Consider the following 20744-nt stretch of genomic DNA (forward strand, 5'->3'; position numbering starts at 1 on the left):
CCAATTAGGCAGGAGCTGCCAAGCTAGGAGCAGGTCGTGGAGACACGGATGGGCGTGGCCAAAGTCTCGGCAGGCACTTTGAAAAAAAATTCCCGTACCCATTCCATGAAGGAGGCGGAGTGATCACCTGCCTGGAGGAAAGACGTCAGGACAGGTGAGTATTTAAGCCCGCGACCCCCTATCCTCCATCATTAAGACAGAGCCTGTGAATTATAGCTTAGGCACAATTGAATGATAAAAATTATATTCTTAGGTTATACATTTCAAAAGCTATCCCCGCCAAATGCCCAGTCCAATCAAACATCACAGAGTTGACCACCAGATTCGACCATTAAATAGATCAATTCTGACTTGATCTATCTGATCTGTGCCACACACTAGGAACAGATTTCATGCTGAAATCTATTAAAAATCTATCAAACCCCAGAATTATACTGTTCAGAATTACACTGTTCCATCCAGTACAACGCTATGGGCCGTTGATCTGCTGCTGCTCCCGACACACAGCTGATCGAGCAAAATCTCCCATCCTGCAGTGGCCCCTGACTCAGTTGAGTCATAGAATTTACGGGGCTGACAGCGGCAACACCAAGCGGACCGGGAGGATGGCGAGAGAGCTAACGAGCTACAGGGGGCTGGAAGAAGACCCAGGTGAGTATTCAACCTTTGGTGAACTTCGTTTCAGGTACACCTTAAAGAGAACCCGAGGTGGGATTTTATTATGCTAGTGGGGCACAGAGGCTGGTTGTGCACACTAACACCAGCCTCTGTTGCCCCATGGTGTGCCTCCAGGACCCCCCTGAGCGCCGCTATACCCCCGCAGTACTGGCGACACGCAGCGTGTCGCCAGCACAATGTTTACCTAAGCGCTGTCTGTCAGCGCCGCTCCCCCGCCTCCTCCATATCGGCACTACCCGCCTGCGTCACTTCCCTCCAATCAGCAGGAGGGAAGGGACACAGGCGGGTAGCGCCAATACGGAGGAGGCGGGGGAGCGGCGCTGACAGACAGCGCTTAGGTAAACATTGTGCTGGCGACACGCCAGCACTGCGGGGGGGGGGGGGTATAGCGGCGCGCAGGGGGGTCTTGGAGGCACACCATGGGGCAACAGAGGCTGGTGTTAGTGTGCACAACCAGCCTCTGTGCCCCACTAGCATAATAAAATCCCACCTCGGGTTCTCTTTAAAGTAGAGTTCTCCAAACCTGTCCTCAAGGCCCACCAACAGTACATGTTTTGCACAAAACCACAAGCATTCACAGGTGAGGTAATTAGTATCTCAGCAGTGCTGATTGTCAGGAACCGGCCATCGGTACGCCTGCGTATACGGTTCCCGACTGTGGGTTTGACCAGATCAAGCGGGGAACAGCCTTATTCAAGCTAGAGACAAGACTGGGACCCCTCAAACGCTCTTTACTGCCACCACTAGCTGTTGCTAGAAACGTCCACTCTGCGGTCGAGTGCTCATGCAATCCGCGTTTTCGGGTTAGCTTTGCACCCTTGGCCGAATACGGGAACGCCACAAACGCACAATTGCAATCTTACACTGTAGTGAAGCAAAACCACTAACAGTCGTTCCGAACGATACTGTTAGCTACTCTGCTGTCGAGCTACTCGCACTGGCGTTTTCGTACGTTGGGTCAGCTGCGCGCTTTAGGTCAAGGTATGACAAACGCCCCACACACAATGCAATCACAATCTTATACGGTACGGTTGCTCAAACATACAATTAGACACAGTTACACTTCAGTCTCTTCTAGGCTATGAGTGTTAGTTTAGTACAGCAGAAGTCAAACTTATTAAATAACAATTTAATATTCCAGAAAAAAAAATGGAAAAATGCAGAAAATAATATATACAAAGATTTACAAAAACAGTAAACATTACAGAGTTAAAAACAAAGTTACACACAAGGACAGTTGCGTAAAATAAACGGGGGAAAAAAGAACGTTACCGGCGTAGGTTAGAACGTTGTTTGACGGGAGGACGCCGTTTTTCGACCAGGAGTCGAGATCATCCCTAGCTATGCGCTACCTCCAGGAGAAGATCCCTGTGACTGTCCTGGACCAACTTAAATAGTCCGAAGTGTCCCCTGGGGCATTTAATGTCCAGCCCCCAGGAACTAATGCAATCTCCTAGATTGTGACATCACAGAACGCTTGTCATATGTGAATTTCAAGGCTTTTCCTGCCACACCTAGCAGACTTCAAAGCAATCCTGTGTTCGGTCAAAATCCAATTCCCACAGGCAGACATCTACAGTTTGACAGGTCTAGTCCATACATCAAAAGATTGCTTATAGGTAGCAGTTTGCCTGAAATTGCCTGTAAACAGACACAGACAATCACCTCCGAGATTGTCTGCTATTGTCCTCCCTCAAATGCAAATGTACTACAGGAGATTCATTTAGCAGCATCCAACTTCCAGAGGAACTGACTACAAACATAGGTCTATTGACACATTAGCAAATCCATTCAGAAGTTCCTGCTCTCCTGTTCACAAATGTACTATATACAATTAGTAGCTTCCCCCACAGCCAGACTTGCTTGTAGCAGGCATACACATCTGAATTACACAGCAGACAGGAAAATGAAAAAAACATGGCTTCTGTGCGATACCATACGGCGGCTATATTCTGCATATTACCGTACATATCATCCTCACCCCAATATATCCTCACACTGATTAACTACCTCTCTGGATTTCTACAAAACGTACTGTTAGGCCCAGTGCACACCAAAATCCTGTAGCAGATCCTCAAAACGCTAGAGGTTTTTGAAGCAGATTTCAGAGCATGTTTAGAAAGGTATTCTAAACATGCCTATCGTTTTTTGGAGCGTTTTTGTGTAGCAGATTTCAAATATTGTTACAGTAAAGCTGTTACTGAACAGCTTCTGTAACAAAAAATGCCTGGAAAACCGCCCTGATCTAGCATTTTTCAGAGCAGTTTTCCACATTCCTATACTTTAACATTGAGGCAGAAACGCCTCAGAAATCTAAAAAATGCTGCAGCCCCCCGAGTTTGCGTTTGTGGAAAAAACGACCAGCTCTGGTGTGCACCATCCCATTCACTTTCATTAGCCCAGCGGTTTTTCCCCTGCAAGCATTTTAAAAAACGCTCCAGAACCGCTCTGGTGTGCACCAGCTCTTGGTGGGCCTTGAGGACAGGGTTGGGGAGCACTGCCTTAAAGGACACCTGAAGTGATAGGGATATGATGGCTGCCAAATTTATTTATTTTTAACCTCCCTGGCGGTGCATTTCTGTCTGGAATTATGAGTCAAAAGCGGTACATTTTTTTTTTTTTTTTTTTTTTTTTTTTTTTTTAAGCCTCCAATAAGTCATAACTCACCAAAATATTTCAGAATAAAAGCCTGGTAGACCTTCTGCATATAAACAACAGACTAGAACACAAATTTTGTTGAATTAATTAAATTTATGAATAAATAAATTGTAAAACTGTACAAATAAGGCAGACAGGGAGTAGTCAAAACCCAGGCAGAGGTCGGTGCAGGCGGCAGGCTGAGAATAGTCAAAATCCAGGAAGACATCAGTGCAGGCGGCAGGCTGAGAGTAGTCAAAATCCAGATAGACGTCGGTGCAAGTGGCTGGCTGAGAGTAGTCAAAATCCAGGCAGAGGTTGGTACAGGCATCAGGCTGAGAGTAGTCAAAATCCAGACAGATGTCGGTGCAGGCGGCAGGCTGAGAATAGTCAAAATCCAGGCAGAGGTCAGTGCAGGCGGCAGGCTGAGAGTAGTCAAAAACCAGGCAGACATCGGTGCAGGCGGCAGGCAGAGAGTAGTCAAAATCCAGGCAGACATCGGTGCAGGCGGCAGGCAGAGAGTAGTCAAAATCCAGGCAGACATCGGTGCAGGCGGCAGGCAGAGAGTAGTCAAAATCCAGGCAGACATCGGTAACATTTTGTCCCACCCTTGTGACGTCACGTCGCCACCGCTGCACTGATTGGCTGCCGGGAGCCCGGAAGAATAGCATGGACATGGGGATTCCGGCGGCCGAAAATACTTGCTAACAGCCGGAGAGAGATGCTGGAGTCCCGCTGCGCAGCGCCGATCGCGCACGGGACTCCAAAAGCGCAGTAAAAGCAGGTAATTCTCTGCCCCGAGCTGAGCTCGGGATTACCACTATTAGCTAAATTTTCTAGTCATGCTGATCTGTTCGCCTGCAGTAGTATCTGAATCGCATACTTGAAACCGTCATGCGGTCAAACTTCAGTCAGAAACATTTGATTTGCATACTTGTTCAGGGTCTTTGACTAAAAGTATTAGGCAGAGGATCGACAGGGCTGCCAAGCAATTTGTATTGTTTCAAAGGAAATAAATATGCCAACCTCCATAGTATTATTATTTTTATTATCATTGGTTTATAAAGTGCCAACTTATTCATTGGCAGTGTAAAGAGTACGAACAAAACAATAATACAGACAATGGTATACACAAAATAAAGACCTTGTTATGTAATACTGAATTGGTAGACACAGTAATTACTGTGACAATTGTTACACGATGAACAAGGTATATAGTGAATTCCAAGACACAAAATGGTAAGAGCCCTGCCCTTGGCAGCTTACAATCTAAAGGAATAGGAAGGAAATGAGAGGTGGGGGAAGTATACAATATTCAGTGTGTTTTTATGTTATATTTAGTAAGGAGTACAACTTGGCCAGAGGTTGAAGGTGAATGGCTTAAGTTAGAGCATATGCTTGTCTGAAAAAGTGAGATTTGAGGGATCTTTTAAAGATTTCATAGGTTGGAGAATGATGGATGTGTTCTGGAATGATATTCCAGAAAAGAGGTGAGGCATGTGAGAAATCTTGTATAAGTGAATGCGAAGAGGTGATTCTAGAGGAGGCCAGTAGATCTGAGATTATGATTGGGTTGGTATCTGAAAACTAGTGAGATATACAGGAAAGAGAGATTGTGGAGAGCCCTGTAGGTAAAAGGTTACGGGTTTGAATTGGATCCTCTGGTTAATTGGCAACCAATGAAAAGCTTGACAGAGAGTAGTGATGCTCGGATACCCCCCAATCACGGATTCGGCTATGGGCCGTGGTTGAAAAAAAATCCGGAACTGGCGTGATTAATTTCTGGATATGAAATGGACTCACGAATTCGACCCAGATTTTTCCCGTGAATGAGGCAATCACGGAAATTCACTGCCGTGATCACGGAAAAGCATTTTAGCCAATAGCAAAGCCCCCATACATGCTACAAGCACCAAAATTGCGTGGATTATAAAGGTGAGATGTGGCTACAACTTAAAAAAAATGTTTTTGAGAAAATCGGTTTTAAAATTTTAAACAAAAAAGTATTTGTGATTACCAAGCTGCTGAAACCCACCCACTTTAGCAGTTAATAGCAAAGCCCCCTTACATGGTAGGAACACCAAATTTGCCAGATTGAAGAACAAGAGGAAAAAGACCTGTTGCATCCTAGCAACACCAAATTATGTTAAAAAGATAGTGGGAAACGATAGATAGATAGATAGATAGATAGATAGATAGATAGATAGATAGATAGATAGATAGATAGATAGATAGATTTTGTGCTGAGTGTGGAAATGTAGAAAAAAAATTACGTGGGGTCCCCCCTCTCTAGCCTCGTTAACCCCTTGTCCCCAATGCAGGCTGGGATAGCCAGAATGCAGGTCCCCTGCCGGTTAGGGCTTCGCACCCTGAGCTATACCAGCCCGCATGGCCCATGGTATGGAGGGCTCCGGGGGGAGGGGCATCCAAACCTTCCCCTCTCCCCGGAGCCCTTGTCCAATCCATGGACAAGGGGCTCTTCCCCACCTCTGCCGGTGCCCCAGGAGGATGTGAGGGTGACTACTCTCTGGGGGGGTTCATGGTTTCTACTGGGAGTCCCCTTTAAGAAGGGGATGCCAGATGCCCACCTCCCTCCCAGGAGAAATGAGTATAGGGGTACAAACTACCCCTTACCCATTTCCACGGTTAAGTGAAATAAAAACACAACAGCGAGAAAATTCGCTTTATTAATCTTAATAAACATAAATACTTACCTGTACCTTTTTAAGAAAAAGTTCCCACTAGGCCTGAAAGATAAATCGAATTTAAACCGAAATCGCGATCAACAAGATCACAATTTCAGAATCGTCAAAGCGGCAACTATCGCGATCATGTCATTTCCACATGAAGAAGTTTGAAGAAGTGGCTTTAAACTTCCCCAAAGTCCCAGCGCATGCGGTTGGACATACCTTCCGCACAAGTCCAACGCTGTCCGTCCTCGATTGCCGTCTGCCGGCTCTTGTGCTTGGCAAAACTCCAGGTTCCGTGCATTAGAGCCTGCAGGAGGCGAAGTGGATAAACTGGCACCGCTGGACTTGTGCTTGAAGCGATGTCCAGAACTGATGCAGCTAGGGGGACAGAGGAAGCAGAGAGACACAGTGGGCACAGAGACAGAGCTCAATCACAATCGCATGGTGGAAATTGAACCGCTATTGCAATCGCGATCACGATCGCATTTCATAGTGGAAAAGAGCCCTAAAGCAGATCTATCAGTTATATTTCAAGTCAAAATCCAGAACTTGTTTTCACATCACAATGTGTACTAGCAGTATTCTTATGCCACCAACCAGTATATTTAACCATTATCCCTGAAGCTTCCATCAGGGATTCTGTTGGGATTGCCTCACAGGCAAAAGAATGTTCTCCTCCAAATGTCCTGTGTATATAAACTGTGTGTTTTACATCTTGTCAATACTGTATACAGGAACTACAGTATGTCTGAAGAAGGCTTATTAGCCGAAAGCTTATTTTTTATTTACCTCTTGGATAGCTAATAAATGGTATCACCCTAATTCAAAACGTCTTGCTTTTAAATGAAGACTGGAGAATGGTCAAGAAGATGCAAATATTTCAAGGTACATGCAGATTTATTGTGAACTGTATGTAGTGTGGGCCAATCACCATTGACAGGAAGTATATTTGATTGGCCAAATTAAAGGCTGCACGTCTTACATTTTAGGTTTAGTTTGGCTGTATAATACTTTAAACGTGAATTTTTCTTTCCTTGTAGGTAAAAGATGTGGATGAGTTTATCAGTAAGCTTGACTGTAAGCCTCAGCAACCTGTGAAAGTTCTCAGCATTTTTGGTAATACTGGAGATGGCAAATCTCACACGCTGAACCACATGTTTTTTGATGGCTTGGAAATCTTCAGGACCTGCCCCTCCCAGGATTCCTGCACAGTTGGAGTGTGGGCTGCCTACAACCCAGCCTTGTCTTTGGTTCTTCTGGACACAGAAGGTCTCTTGGGAGCCACAGATAAGCAGAACCAGCGCCTACGTCTCCTTCTGAAGGTCCTAGCTGTGTCCGATCTGGTGATTTACAGGACAAAAGCGGAGAGGCTGCACAATGACATGTTCCAGTTTTTGGGGAATGCCTCCAAAGCTTATCTTAAATTCTTCACCCCTGAACTGAAAGCCTTATCTAGTCGATGTGGATTGGAAGTGACACTGTCTAGTCTTGGACCAGCCCTGATAATTTTCCATGAAACCTCCCGGACCGATCTGCTGGGCCATGGTAAGAAACTAGGATCAAACTGTTAAGGTGTCCATACACTGGTCGATTTGCCATCAGATTCGACCAACAGACAGATCCCTATCTGATCGAATCTGATCAGAGAGGGATCGTATGGCTACCTTTACAGCAAACAGATTGTGAACCGATTTCAGCCTGAAACCGTTCACAATCTGTTGTGGTGCTGCTGCTGCTGCTGCCCCCGCCCGCATACATTACCTGCTCCGCTGGCGCGACTCCAGTCTCCCGGTCACCGCTGCTCTGTCTGCGCTCTGGTCTCCAGGTCCGGCATGCCTCACTTCTTCTAGCTCGGCAGGAAGTTTAAACAGTAGAGGGCACTCTACTGTTTAAACTTCCTGCCGGGCTAGAAGAAGTGAGGCATGCCGGACCTGGAGACCAGAGCGCAGACAGAGCAGCGGTGACCGGGAGACTGGAGTCGCGCCGGCGGAGCAGGTAATGTAGGCGGGCTCTATTGCGTCGGTCGTCGGGCACTCGAACGCCGCTAGCGATGTGCTCTTTACCCGCGGGCGATCGACGGTTATTTTCCGCACGGCGCGATCGACGGGATCGGACGAAATGGATCGAAGTTCGGCGTGTAGCGTGAACGATTGGCAGCAGATTCGATCCCAGTGATCGAATCTGCTGTCGAAACGGGCGCAAATCGGGCCAGTGTATGGCCAGCTTTAAGGTCCGTACACACGCCGGATTGGAGGCAACGATGGGTCCGTCGTCACCTCCCGCTGGGTGGGCGTTCCCACAGCCGTATCAGTCCGCTGACAGACTGTACACACACCGGACTGTCGCTGGAACGACCACCCAGCGGGAGGTGACGACGGACCCGTCGTTGCCTCCAGTCCGGCGTGTGTACGGACCTTTATGATGGATTGAATTTAGAAGATCTTTACATTAAAGGTGGCCATATACCTGTTTATCTTCTACCAAATCAACCATCAGATAAATCCCTCTCTGATCAGAAAGGGATCTTGGCAGGGCTGTGGAGTTGGAGTCAAAGCAATATTTGTGTACCTGGTGTCGGTGGTTTCATAAAGTGAGGAGATGGAGTCTGAGTCGGATGATTTTTGTACCCCTCCATTGCCATGCAAGGGGTGTAGAGTAGAAGTCAGAGTGAGGAGTCGCATCAGTTTTGGGTACCTGGAGTCAGTGGTTTCATAAACTGAGGAGTCGGAGTTGTAGTAGGATACTTTTTGTACCAACTCCTCAGCCCTGCATTTTTGGAACTTGAAATTTGTAAACAGACAATATTACTTGTGCAGAAAAGCAAATTTAATAACTATATGGGTAAAAAAAAAAAAAAAAAAAAAAAAAAAAAAAAGTAGTAACACACATTTTTATTGATTCTTATGTCAGTGATTGTTATGTCATTTGAGGCGAGCAATGCAATTTTATTAAAGTAAATGGGAATCCGTTTAAATAAAAAAGCCAGATACTTACCTAAGGAGAGGGAAGGCTCTGGGTCCTATAGAGCCCTCCCTCCCCTCATCAGTCACCTCGTTGCGGTGACTGCTCCTCCGTTTGAATCCCCTACTGTAGGGGACTTCGGAAGCTGAGTCCTCTCGAAGACAGGCGGTTCCATACTGTGCGAGTGCGTGAGAGAGGGCACTCGCGCATGCGCAGTATGGAGTGGCCCGTCTTCGGGAGCACTTGGGCTCCCGAAGACTTCCGAAGCCTCCCTTCAGTGGCGTAGACAGCAGTATTTGACCAAATTGGTTGAATACTGCTACCGGGAGCCAGCGCTGGAATGGGGACCAGAAGAGGGAAGGCTCTGTAGGACCTAGAGCCTTCTCTCTCCTTAGGTAAGTATCTGGCTTTTTTTTTTTAACTGATTCCCATTGACTTTAAAGAGAATCTGTATTGTTAAAATCACACAAAAGTAAACATACCAGTGTGTTAGGGGACATCTCCTATTACCCTCTGTCACAATTTCGCCGCTTCCCGCCGCATTACAAGTAGTCAAAAACAGTTTTAGTTTTAAAAAGTTTGTTTGTAAACAAACAAAATGGCCACCAAAACAGGAAGTAGGTTGATGTACAGTATGTCCACACATAGAAAATACATCCATACACACAATCAGGCTGTATACAGCCTTCCTTTTGAATCTCAAGAGATCATTTGTGTGTTTCTTTCCCCCTGCAGCTCACTGAAGAGTTACAAGCTGATTGTTTGTTTACTCTTGCAGACAGCTCTGCCCGGTTGTCTGTAATTCTGCAGTATGTGACTCATCAGTATGTGAACAGAGGATTTATCCAGCTTGTAAAAGATAAGAGAGCAGAGAAAAGCTGGCTAATGTAAATAACACACACACACAGGGGAGTGTGCATAGAGGGGCATGCATAGCAGATCACACTGAAGAGTTGGCAGCCTTCCAGACACAGGAGGACAAGTCCGACAGGGGAAAGATAAGCTGATTTATTACAGAGATGGTGATAGTATAAAGTGCTGCAGTAAGCCAGAGCACATTATAATAGGTTTAGGAACCTGTAGGATGGTAGAAAACACAATTACATTTTTGTTACAGAGTCCCTTTAAAGCCATGTGTACTTCTCATTACCCTGGCCTGGCTGCAGTAAGAAATCATTTCAGACTGATCATTTATTAAAATCCTTTTTTTTTTTTATTAAACACCCTGGGAAGTATGAGAAGGATAGCAGTAGCTGATTTAGCCAATTCTCACCTAGCTGTAAGTTAAATGATTGAATACATGCATCATCAGCTTGACCTGACGTCAGCCATGTTTTCTCATTCTCCACAGTAAGTAAGGTCCATGGCCAGGCAGAGGCAGACCTTCACAAACGATTCCATGAGTTGGGAACTCCTCCTGAGGCCTTTAGCTCAATACACTATGTGGGAACGAAGACTGTGGTCCCACCTACTGACTTCTCTAAGCTAAAGGACAAGGTGAAGATGCAAGTTATGGACACCTCCAGCCGCTCATCCCGACCACTAGCTCATGTTTTCACCGCCTTACAGGTATAAGACTACATAATGTAAACCATTGTGTTCTCTTTAGAAAACTATCCTCTTTTCTTTAAAAATTTATATTTTTGGAACACTGTTTTTTTTTTTACTGAAAGGACACATCTGAGATGCATTAAAAACAAAAATCTACTTACCCAGTTCTTCCTACAGCCCCTTGCAGGCGTTCTGTGCTCTCACCGCTGCTCCACTCCCGGCCTGTGGCCTGGGGTCCCCTCCGGCGCAAGATGTCTACTGCGCCTGCGTGAGCGGCTCTCGGAGTCGCTCTGACGTCATCCGCACTGTGCGTGCGCAATACAATCCGAATGACATCAGTGCGACTCCATGAGCTGCATGCTGAGGCACAGCAGATGCTGAACTGGCGAGGTCGGCATCTGCACCGGAGGCGACTGGGAGCCACCGGAGGTGCGGCGAGGGCACAGGACGGCTGCCAGGGGCTTATGGAAGCCCCATGTGAGTAGATTTTTGATTTTTAAGTACCTCGGACCTTCCCTTGAAGATTAGGGATGATCGATGAGATGCAAAAAATGTCTCCTTGCATTCAAATTTCATACAAATTATATACAGCTTGAAATTGGACCAATCAGAATAACTTCCTGTCAATTCACATTGGTCCAAGTTCAACGCAAAAGTTTACTTCAATGTACAGTTTTTTTAGTACCATTGCACTATCGCTAGGCTACTGGGAGGGGGACATCTAGTTAATAAAATGTTTTGAAGTGTGTGTGTGTGTGTGTGTGTGTGTGTGTGTGTGTGTGTGTGTGTGTGTGTGTGTGTGTGTGTGTGTGTGTGTGTGTGTGTGTGTGTGTGTGTGTGTGTGTGTGTGTGTGTGTGTGTGTGTGTGTGTGTGTGTGTGTGTCAGTGTCAGAATACTGCATATTTTCCATACTCGTACAAAAAGCTTGCAGCTGGAGGTTGTAGTATAAATCTCCTCCTTTGCTTTAGTTTATGCATCTCAGTGTTCTCCCCAGAATTTTTCCAGCCGGGTGGCATGAAAAAGTAGCCGGGTGGGGCGTGATGAGAGAATACAGCATAGGAGGAGGTGGAGCACCCGGCTATAAGGGCCTGGGGAGAACACTGCATTTATTTCCTGCAGTGTTTTGCAAGATTGGTGGAGGACTGATACTAGGATTGCCTCAAATACCGACTTCACCCTTTTGCGTCTCTTATTGTTTGTAAAGGTGAACATATGCCACTACCCACACAATCTTCATATTTCACACAGGTGTTCCAGAAAGGTTTTAAAACTCAGTCGCATGACCCAGAGATCTGTGCACAGAGCCATCACCTGACCCCACCCACCTCCCTCCTCTGCTCCCTTCTGTGCTGTACGGAGAGGATGTGGCCTGGGTCAGCAAAGCGTTCACCTCCTATTTCCTTCCTGACTATCTTTTGTGGTTGGTAGTAAGATAGGAAAGGATTTTGGACCGAACACTATCTGCTGTTTAGTCCATCCAAGCAGTATCTGACAGCAGCACAGTGAGTCAGTATTGCAGTCCCACTGCGTTAGGTGTGGTTTATGTGCAATCTTCAAATTTTGTGCATTGCAATTTATGATACATGCCATACAATGTGCATAAGAAAGAATGGGGCTGATTCCCAAAGGTTTTCTGTTGAATTATCTCACCTTACTTATAAACTCAAAATGTTTCTCCTTAAAGGGAACCTAAACTGAGAAGGGTGCAGATTTTTTCTTTTAAAATAATACCAGTTGCCTAACTCCTAACTCTCCTGCTGATCCTGTGTCTCTAATACTTTTAAAGGGAAGGCCCAAGCAAAAAAAAAAAAAATGAGTTTCACTTACCTGGGGCTTCTACCAGCCCCATGCAGCCATCCTGTGCTCTCGTAGTCACTCACTGCTGCTCCACTCCCCCGCTGGCAGCTTTCTGACCTTGGAGGTCAGGGCCACATTGCATACATTTTTACGCATTCCAGCTAGTGCAGGAACAAAAATGTACGCGTTGCACCACTAACGCGTAAAAATGTATGTGTTAATGTTCCTGCACTAGCGGAAATGTGAAAAAATGTACGCAATTCGGCCCTGACCTCCGAGGTCAGAAACCTGCCAGCGGGGGACTGGAGCAGCAGTGAGTGACTACGAGAGCACAGGATGGCTACATGGGGCTGGTAGAAGCGGAAGATAAGCGGCGCGGGGACAAGGGCGGATCGAATCCGACGCGCAGGATGCGGAAGAGGCGATCCGGCGGCTAATCGAGCCGCTGGATCGCCTCGTGTAGACGGGGCTTTAGCCACAGCCCCTCACCAAGCATGCAGATCAGATGCTCTGACTGAAGTCAGACTGGTTTAGCTGCATGCTTGTTTCAGGTGTGTGATTCAGCCACTATTGCAGCCACAGAGATCAGCAGGACTGCCAGGCAACTGGTATTGTTTAAAAGGAAACATCCATATCCCTCTCAATTTAGGTTCCATTTAACTGACTTTACCCATGATTTATCTCTCCTTGGGATTGATACAGAAAATTGCAGTAACATTGCAGCGCATGGCAATGTCACCCTTACTATCGGCACTGCGTACCGCAAGTTACGCTATTAGCGCAACCCGCAATATTTGACTAGCGCGACCATTGCTACGGTAATGCGCACTATGAACAGTAACAGTTGTTAGTAACACATGTTATCATAGCAACAGTCATGGTAGTGAGGTACGCGGGGTCGCACTTATAGCGTAACTTGTGGGACACAGTGACAATAGTAAGAGTGATATTGCTGTGCGCTGTCTACATGGCAATATTATTGCTATTTTCTGTATCAACTCCCTTATATCTGTTGATCTTATGAATTTTCTCTCCTTATGTGTTTATCTCATGCATTAGCTTTTCTTACAATGAACCAAGCAGCATTTTTAGCTCCCTGGGCATCTCAATAGCATATTAAAAATGCATGCTAAGAATGTGGCTTATTACTAAAAAAATCCATTGTTTGTTAGAGGCTTTTATTGCCCTACTTCTGTGCCTGCCATCCACAGACAGATAATCACTGCTTAATTAGCAGTAGCAATGAGCAAACAAAAGCTTTAGTCAGTGGTGGGAAAGGGGGAGCTGCGGCTGATCAGACACTGTACTTCAAACAGTTTAGAGAAGTCACACGTAATCACATTCACACCTTCCCCTGGATAAATAATCACAGAGTGTGTGTGTGTGTGTGTGTGTGTGTGTGTGTGTGTGTGTGTGTGTGTGTGTGTGTGTGTGTGTGTGTGTGTGTGTGTGTGTGTGTGTGTGTGTGGGGGGTGGGGGGGGGGGGGGGGGGTTGGCAGCTCCTACAGCTATTAGAAACCAGCACAAAATGCAGGGAAAAAAGCTAATTGGATCCCTGTAAGGTAAAAAATAAGTAAGCTTTGTGAATCAACCCCCATGTGTGTAAACGAGGGCTATAATGGTGACTGTATTATGGCTTTTCCCTGCAGAGTCTGAGTGACCGATTCTCTGGAGATATTCCCGATGACCAGGTTCACATCACCTCCTTCTTCCCTGATGAATACTTCACCTGTCCCCTACGGTGTCTCAGCTGCCGGTAATCCAATCCAGGCATTTCACAGCCCTAAAGCATGCAGACAAGTTATGGGGTATTTGTTATAGTTCGGTTAAAGCGGACCTGAACTCAGAACTCCTTCTCTGCTCTAAAAGATACGCAACAGCATAATAACCTTTAAAGAAAAACATTTCTTTGTTACAGCTGATACAAATTTTGCAATAAATCTGCAATGTGTCTACTTCTTGCTTTCATTGAAGCAACATCCTGTGTTTACAAATTAGCTGCTCTGCCGAGGCAGCCAGCTGACACAGCTGAGAGATCAAATTACAATTTGGGATCAGTAACAGATGAGGAGGAATGAGACAGGCTAAACTCTCTAAATACATACAGGGTGCATTTCTCTCTGTTTTCCTTCTGTCCTGTGCAAGAGTTCAGGTCCACTTTAATGCAAGGGAAGCTGAATGTCAGTGTTGGAAGAACAATGTTTTGCAATGACCAAGCCTATAGCGCTCTCACTGTATGAAGGTACCCCTGCTTATAGAAGGTATAGAGGAAAATGATTACATGGCTTTGGATGTATGCAGACATTGCTGAGCGTCGTATCGGGGGAGGGGGAATGTTTGGACCAGTAAAGGTAGCCATACCTCTAGCGATTTTGCTTTAATTGTGGTTATTTATTATTGATTTTATTTTTTAGCGCCAACATATTACACAGCACTGTACAGAGTACATATTGTCTTGTCACATAACTGTCCCTCAGAGGGGCTCACATTCTAGTTCCTACCATAGTCATATGTGTGTATATATGTATCGTGCAGTGTGTATATCATAGTCTAAGGCCAATTTAGGGGAAAGCCAATTAACATATCTGTATGTTGTTTGGGATGTGGGAGGAAACTGGAGTATCCGGATGAAACCCACGCAGATACGGGGTCCTTGCAGATGTTGACCTGGCTGGGATTCGAACCATGGACCCAGCGCTGCAAGGCGAGAGCGCTAACCACTACACCACCGTGCCATGATCGAAAGTTGATCAAATAGTGGCCCACACACTGCAAGCTACACCCTATGCGATTCACCTTCACTAACCAATCTGACTGATGTTTTGCCTCCGTGCTCTGAACTCAAAATTCGATACAGTGTTGATGGAATGTTATGTAAACAGTAGCTGATTCCTGTACGTTCCACCAATATCTTCCATCCTGCTCGATCGACGAAGATGCTTGGATAGGTTTGTTCCCACAGCACAAAAACACAGCCGTCTCCCCAGGTGACTCCTGTCCCCAACAGTATGGCCCGGTAGCCTGACCGTGTCGCGCTTTGTCTAGCAAGCCCGGCCAGGCTACCAGGTTGTACTCCGGGGGACAGGAGTCACCTGGGGAGATGGACGGTGAGGGACCGAACAGCCTCAAGCAGGCTTAAAGAGAACCCAAGCCAGCATCCTTAAAATGTAAAAAAAAACCATACTACCTGCTCCACGCCGCCTCCTGGATCCATCTGCGCCGCTCTCGTTGTCCCCGTTCATCCTCCGCAGCCGGTGTAACCTCCATTCACCAGTGGAGGAAATCCAAGATGGCCGTGACCCGGAAATACTTCTGGGGTCACGGCTGAGATCCCTATTGGAGGATGCCAACGGAGGCGAGGAGCAAAGCAACAGAGGAGGTTGGGGAGCGAGGCAGCGGGGAAGCCGAATTATTGATTTATTGAAGGTAAACAGGAGGCTAGCGACAATCAGATTGTTGCTAGCACTCCGCTTGTTTTTTTTTTTTTTTCTGGGGGGGGGGGGGGGGGGGGAGGGGGGGACAGCAGAACCCAGAGATGACTGGCAGCGGCACTAGAAGGACACAAAGGCATGTTATTCAGCAGAGAACATGCCTCTGTGTCCTTTAATGTGAAAAAAACCCAACAAAAACCGCTTCGGTTAATCTTCAAGAAAGCCCCAAGTAACTATAAAACCTGAGATGTGTTTCATCTCAGCTTCACTTTAACCACTTCCGCTTAATGCAGGATGGCGGCGGGATAGCGACTCTCTCATGTCTCAGCGACACCATATGGCATCATTTCATGAGGAGCGAGATTTGACGGAAGCTCGCGCAAGCTACTGTCACTGTACACAGCCGGCCTCAGTGATCAGCCTGCCAGCTGCTGATCAGCGACTGAGGTTACTATTTACACAGAACAGTATTTTTTATACCGCACAACCATTTCTCGCACCGTTAATGTACTCGTAATTATTCCAGTGCAGGTGTATAAATCATTCTCACTTCAGTGCTCACAGCTAGAAATAAATAACAGTGGCTTAATGGATATCTAGATTCAAATTATAGGGCCATATCACGCTCTGAAATGACTCAATTACCACATCAAACGTACACAACCCCCAGCCCAGTAAGCATCTAGGGTGACCCAGAAACCACAGAAAATGCACAGTATGTGTACGCTATAAGCAGCTATTTGTAAATAAAGCTAAAAGACGCTAAAAGCAGAAAAAAAAAATCATACCGTAGTGATATTTGCAGCAGCCCCTGCACTTATCTTCATGGGATCCAGCGCTGCAGCTATCCCTCTGTCCTCCTGGTGGCACTGGTCTCCTATAGTGACATCACCGTCTGTTGTCATGACGACAAACGGCAATCAAACCCGAGGGATCCAGAGCCTGTGAGGACTGGAAGAAGAATGGCTGCCAGCGTCTGGAGCCCGGGGGAGGTGAGTTGAAATGGCGAGCACGCTGCACTGTGCTACTATACCTCCCGGCGGCTTCTGGGTTAGGCTTGGGATTAATGCTTCTGACTTATTTTGTCCACCCTGAGCCTGACTCTGGGTTACCGCCAAGGAGATTAAAGGACAACTGAAGCGAGAGATATATGGTGGCTGAGATATTTATTTCCTTTTAAGCAATACCATTTGCCTGGCTGTCGTGTTGATCCTCTACCTCTGATACTTATAGCCATAGACTCTGAACAAGCATGCAGCAGATCAGGTGTTTCTGACATCTCTGTCATATCTGACAAGATTAGCTGCATGCTTGTTTCTGGTGTGTTTCAGACACTACTGCAGCCAAATAGGCCACCGTGGCTGCCAGGCAACTGGTATTGTTTAACCACTTGCTGACCAAGTGATTTCCCATTGATCTGTGCTGGGTGGGCTCTTCAGCCCCCAGCACAGATCGTATTGCAGGCAGGGCGATCAGACTTCCCCCCCCCCCCTTTTTCCCCACTAGGAAGATGTCCTGCTGGGGGGGTCTGATCGCCGCCGCTCTGCTGTGCCTTGCGGGAGGGGGGGGGGGGGTGGGGTGTGGGGCTCCTCAAAGCCCCCCTCCGCAGCGCTATTCCCCCCCTCCCTCTCCTTCCCTCCCTCTCCCTGGCTCTGTGGGCGGTACAGGATGGCGATACGTCCTGTACCGCCTCTGATAGGCTTCAGCCTATCCGACGGCGGCGATCCCCGGCCTATCAGATCTACAGTGTAAACACCGGGGATTTCTTCCCCACGTGTTTACATTTCGCCTGCGAGCCGCGATCTGAGGCGCGCAGGCAGTTCATGGAGACACCCTCCATGAACTGTCATGGAACGTTTCCATGGAAACCCGCAGACAACCAGTTTACGCCAATCGGCGTTAGCTGGTCGTCAAGAGGTTAAAAGGAAATAAATATGGCAGCCTCTCACTTCAGTTTCCCTTTAAGATTGATTATAGACATCAAATCTAATGAAAATCTGTTACAATATTGTTGTTAGCACTATCATAAGAATATTGATGGTGTAAAGATTATAAATGCTATTTCTTTAGCGTATTGATCCCTATGGAAAGGAAGATTGGGGGGGGGGGGGGGGGGGGAAGGCTTGGGAGGGCTGCAGTGAGCGGAATCCAGTCGAGGTTTTCCATAGTTCTATACTGCATATGATGCTAGCAGCTACAGCCACTAGATCAATATTGGACACAGATTCTTCTGAAATGGTGTCTTGTATCTAGTTGTGCAAGTGGAAGTTATTGTTTTCCTGATCTCGCACTAATTGAATAGTATGTGGGCAGCATAACCTTAGGGCCTGTTTCCACTATACCTAAGCGAATCTGCACAGAAAACAACACCTGTGGATTTGCAAGCGTATGCGCATTTGCAGGCTTTTTTTCATGCGAATTCGCATGCGTACGTATATTGATTTATTATTTTTATCGTCTCCATTGATTACTATTGACTTCCGCATGCATAAACTTATAAGCGTATGCAGAAATGACACAAAACCGCGCAGAAAATTCTGACAGAGGTAGCCGGGTTTCTTTTGCTTGCGGGGGTTAAGCGGATTTCACCTGTAATGGAAACAGGCCCATTGACTTGTGTATGTCATGCGAATCTGCATGCAGAAAATGCATGCAGATTCGAGTTAGTGGAAACGGGCCCTAAGCCGTACCATGTGATGAGATAAACATATGTTATCTATGCAAAAGAGCTTGTAAAACAGCTTTTAAAAATTAGTGTAGTTTCCTGAAAAGAAAAGCTTAAAGGCTGAGAACTGTCAGGGAAAAGTCAGATAATGAGGTTTTTACTGCAGGTCTGGAAGACCCGAGGGACCCAGCAGGCAGTGCGCACAGATTTTCAATAGATTTCATGATGAAATCTATTGAAAATCTGTGTGTGGAGGGATTCTTTGTAAAACCAGCTTTATTCAGTGTTTTTAGGTGGTTTTTTTTTTTTTTTTTTTTTTTTTTTTGCTGGTTTGGTTTTTTTTTTGTATTGAAATTAACCTAATCAGAAGCAGGTCCGGAATGTGCGGACCTGAACTCAGAATGTCCTCTCTGCTCTAAAAGATACACAACAGCATAATAACCTTTAACCCCCCCTGGCGGTATAAAAAATTCCGCCAGGAGGGAGCGCAGCAGTTTTTTATGTATTTTTTTTTTCTTATATCATGTAGCGGGCCTTCGGCGATCTCCGATCAGGACATCCCGTTCAAAGAACGGGATTTCCTGGAGGGCTTCCCCCGTCGCCATGGCGACGGGGCGGGATGACGTCATTGGGAGTTACCAACAAGGAGGTTAAACAAAAGAACATTTCTTTGTTACAGATGATGGAAATCCTAAAACAAATCTGCACTGTTTCTACTTCCTGATTCATGGAAGCAGACATGGGCTTATCTGCCGTGGCAGTCATGTGACCCAGGGGAGAGATCAAATTACAACTTGTGATTAGGCACAAATCAGGGGTGATTAAACAGGCTCTTAATACATACAGTGTACATTTCACTATGTTTTTCTTCTGTCCTTTACAAGAGTTCAAGTCCACTTTAAAAAAAAATAGTTTCATGCTAGTTACACATTTTCTGTGTAACTTACATAGTTACATAGTTATTTGGGTTGAAAAAAGACATATGTCCATGGAGTTCAACCAGTATAAAGTACAACACCAGCCTGCTCCCTCACATATCCCTATTGTTCCAGAGGAAGGCGAAAATCTGAACTTTATTAAAGACAGAACTACAACACCAGTTAACTTCTGCTTCCTGAAGTATTTAGTTATGCCTTACAGGAAACGCTGCAAGAACAGAATGAACCACCTGAAGGATGGAGTTCCCCACCAGGCAGATGGTTTGTGCCAGTTCGCCCATGAGTATAACAATAAGGTCATGATCTGTAAGGTAAGAGTCACTACTATGAGCACTGTATGGCCAGTGAGCTTTTTATGACCAGCAGTAAGGGCCCTTTTCCACTAGCAGTCGCTAGCGTTCACGCTGAACGCTAGCGATTGCTGAATCGCAATTCCACCGATTTCCCGACGTTTGCTGCCGCGATTTTGCTATGCTATGCACTGCATAGCAAAATCGCGGCAAATATCGCTCCGCCGCGCGTTCGCGTTCCCGTCAAAAACGAATCGCGGTAGTGGAAATGACCTACCGCGATTCCTATGTTAAAAAGCAAACCGTAGCGATTGTAAAATCGCTAGCGGTTTGCGACTTTACGATTCGGCCAGCGCAAACGCGCTGGTGGAAAAGGGCCCTACGGGTTTATAGCAAACAGCAGGGTAAGGCTGTATGCTATGCTTTATTCTTGCCATTTCCTAGGAAGCATGCGCTGCCCACTTACCTGCTCTGCGCATACGCTCGGCTTCTTTTACACTGCAAATCGCGATTCTGATTTGCGTTTTTCACTGGCTGCTAGCAACATAAGAAGAAAAACGCTTAAAGAACCGCAGCATGCAGAACCTTCAATTTTCATAAAATTTTCATTAGCCGCTACCAGCCCACGCTGAGTGGAATCTACTGTGCACCCTGTTTTGGAGCTGTTATCCCTGCCAGGGCATAGATTATAATCATCCCTGCTGCACGCTCCTGGCGCTACCACTGATCGCGCCGCTGCATCCCCCTCGCTCTGCCTTGGTATGACGGCAGAGCTCCCTGAGCCGATAACCCCGTGATCATTGTGTTCCAATCACATTGGCTTACAGCAGGGGTCTCAAACTCAATTTACCTGGGGGGCCGCAGGAGGCAAAGTCAGGATGAGGCTGGGCCGCATAAGGAATTTCACAATCGCGGCGCATCGCCGCCTCTGCCCGCCCCTCTCTCTTCCTTCACAGAGAGGGGCGGGGAGAGGCGGCGATCCGTGCAGCAATTGACGTCAGGAGGGGCAGAGCTGAAGCTGAAAGCTCTGCCCCTTCCAGGAAATGCCGGCGGATTGCCCCCGGGGCGATTTGGGGGCTCTGCATCCCTCGTTTAGCGGTGGGGA

At 46.5% G+C, this 20744-nt stretch overlaps 1 protein-coding gene across 1 annotated transcript in view; it reads left to right on the forward strand.

The window, feature by feature from the left end:
• The window catches only part of LOC137528986 (zinc finger FYVE domain-containing protein 1-like), a 58116-nt gene that overhangs the window by 8987 nt on the left and 28385 nt on the right, over nt 1-20744 (forward strand). The window contains exons 2-5 of the mRNA XM_068250833.1: nt 7046-7550; nt 10318-10535; nt 13965-14071; nt 19552-19660. Coding sequence (XP_068106934.1) covers nt 7046-7550; nt 10318-10535; nt 13965-14071; nt 19552-19660 — 939 coding nt within the window. The remainder of the gene's footprint in view (nt 1-7045; nt 7551-10317; nt 10536-13964; nt 14072-19551; nt 19661-20744) is intronic.

This window comes from Hyperolius riggenbachi, chromosome 8 (assembly GCF_040937935.1).
Source record: "Hyperolius riggenbachi isolate aHypRig1 chromosome 8, aHypRig1.pri, whole genome shotgun sequence".
NCBI lineage: Eukaryota > Metazoa > Chordata > Amphibia > Anura > Hyperoliidae > Hyperolius > Hyperolius riggenbachi.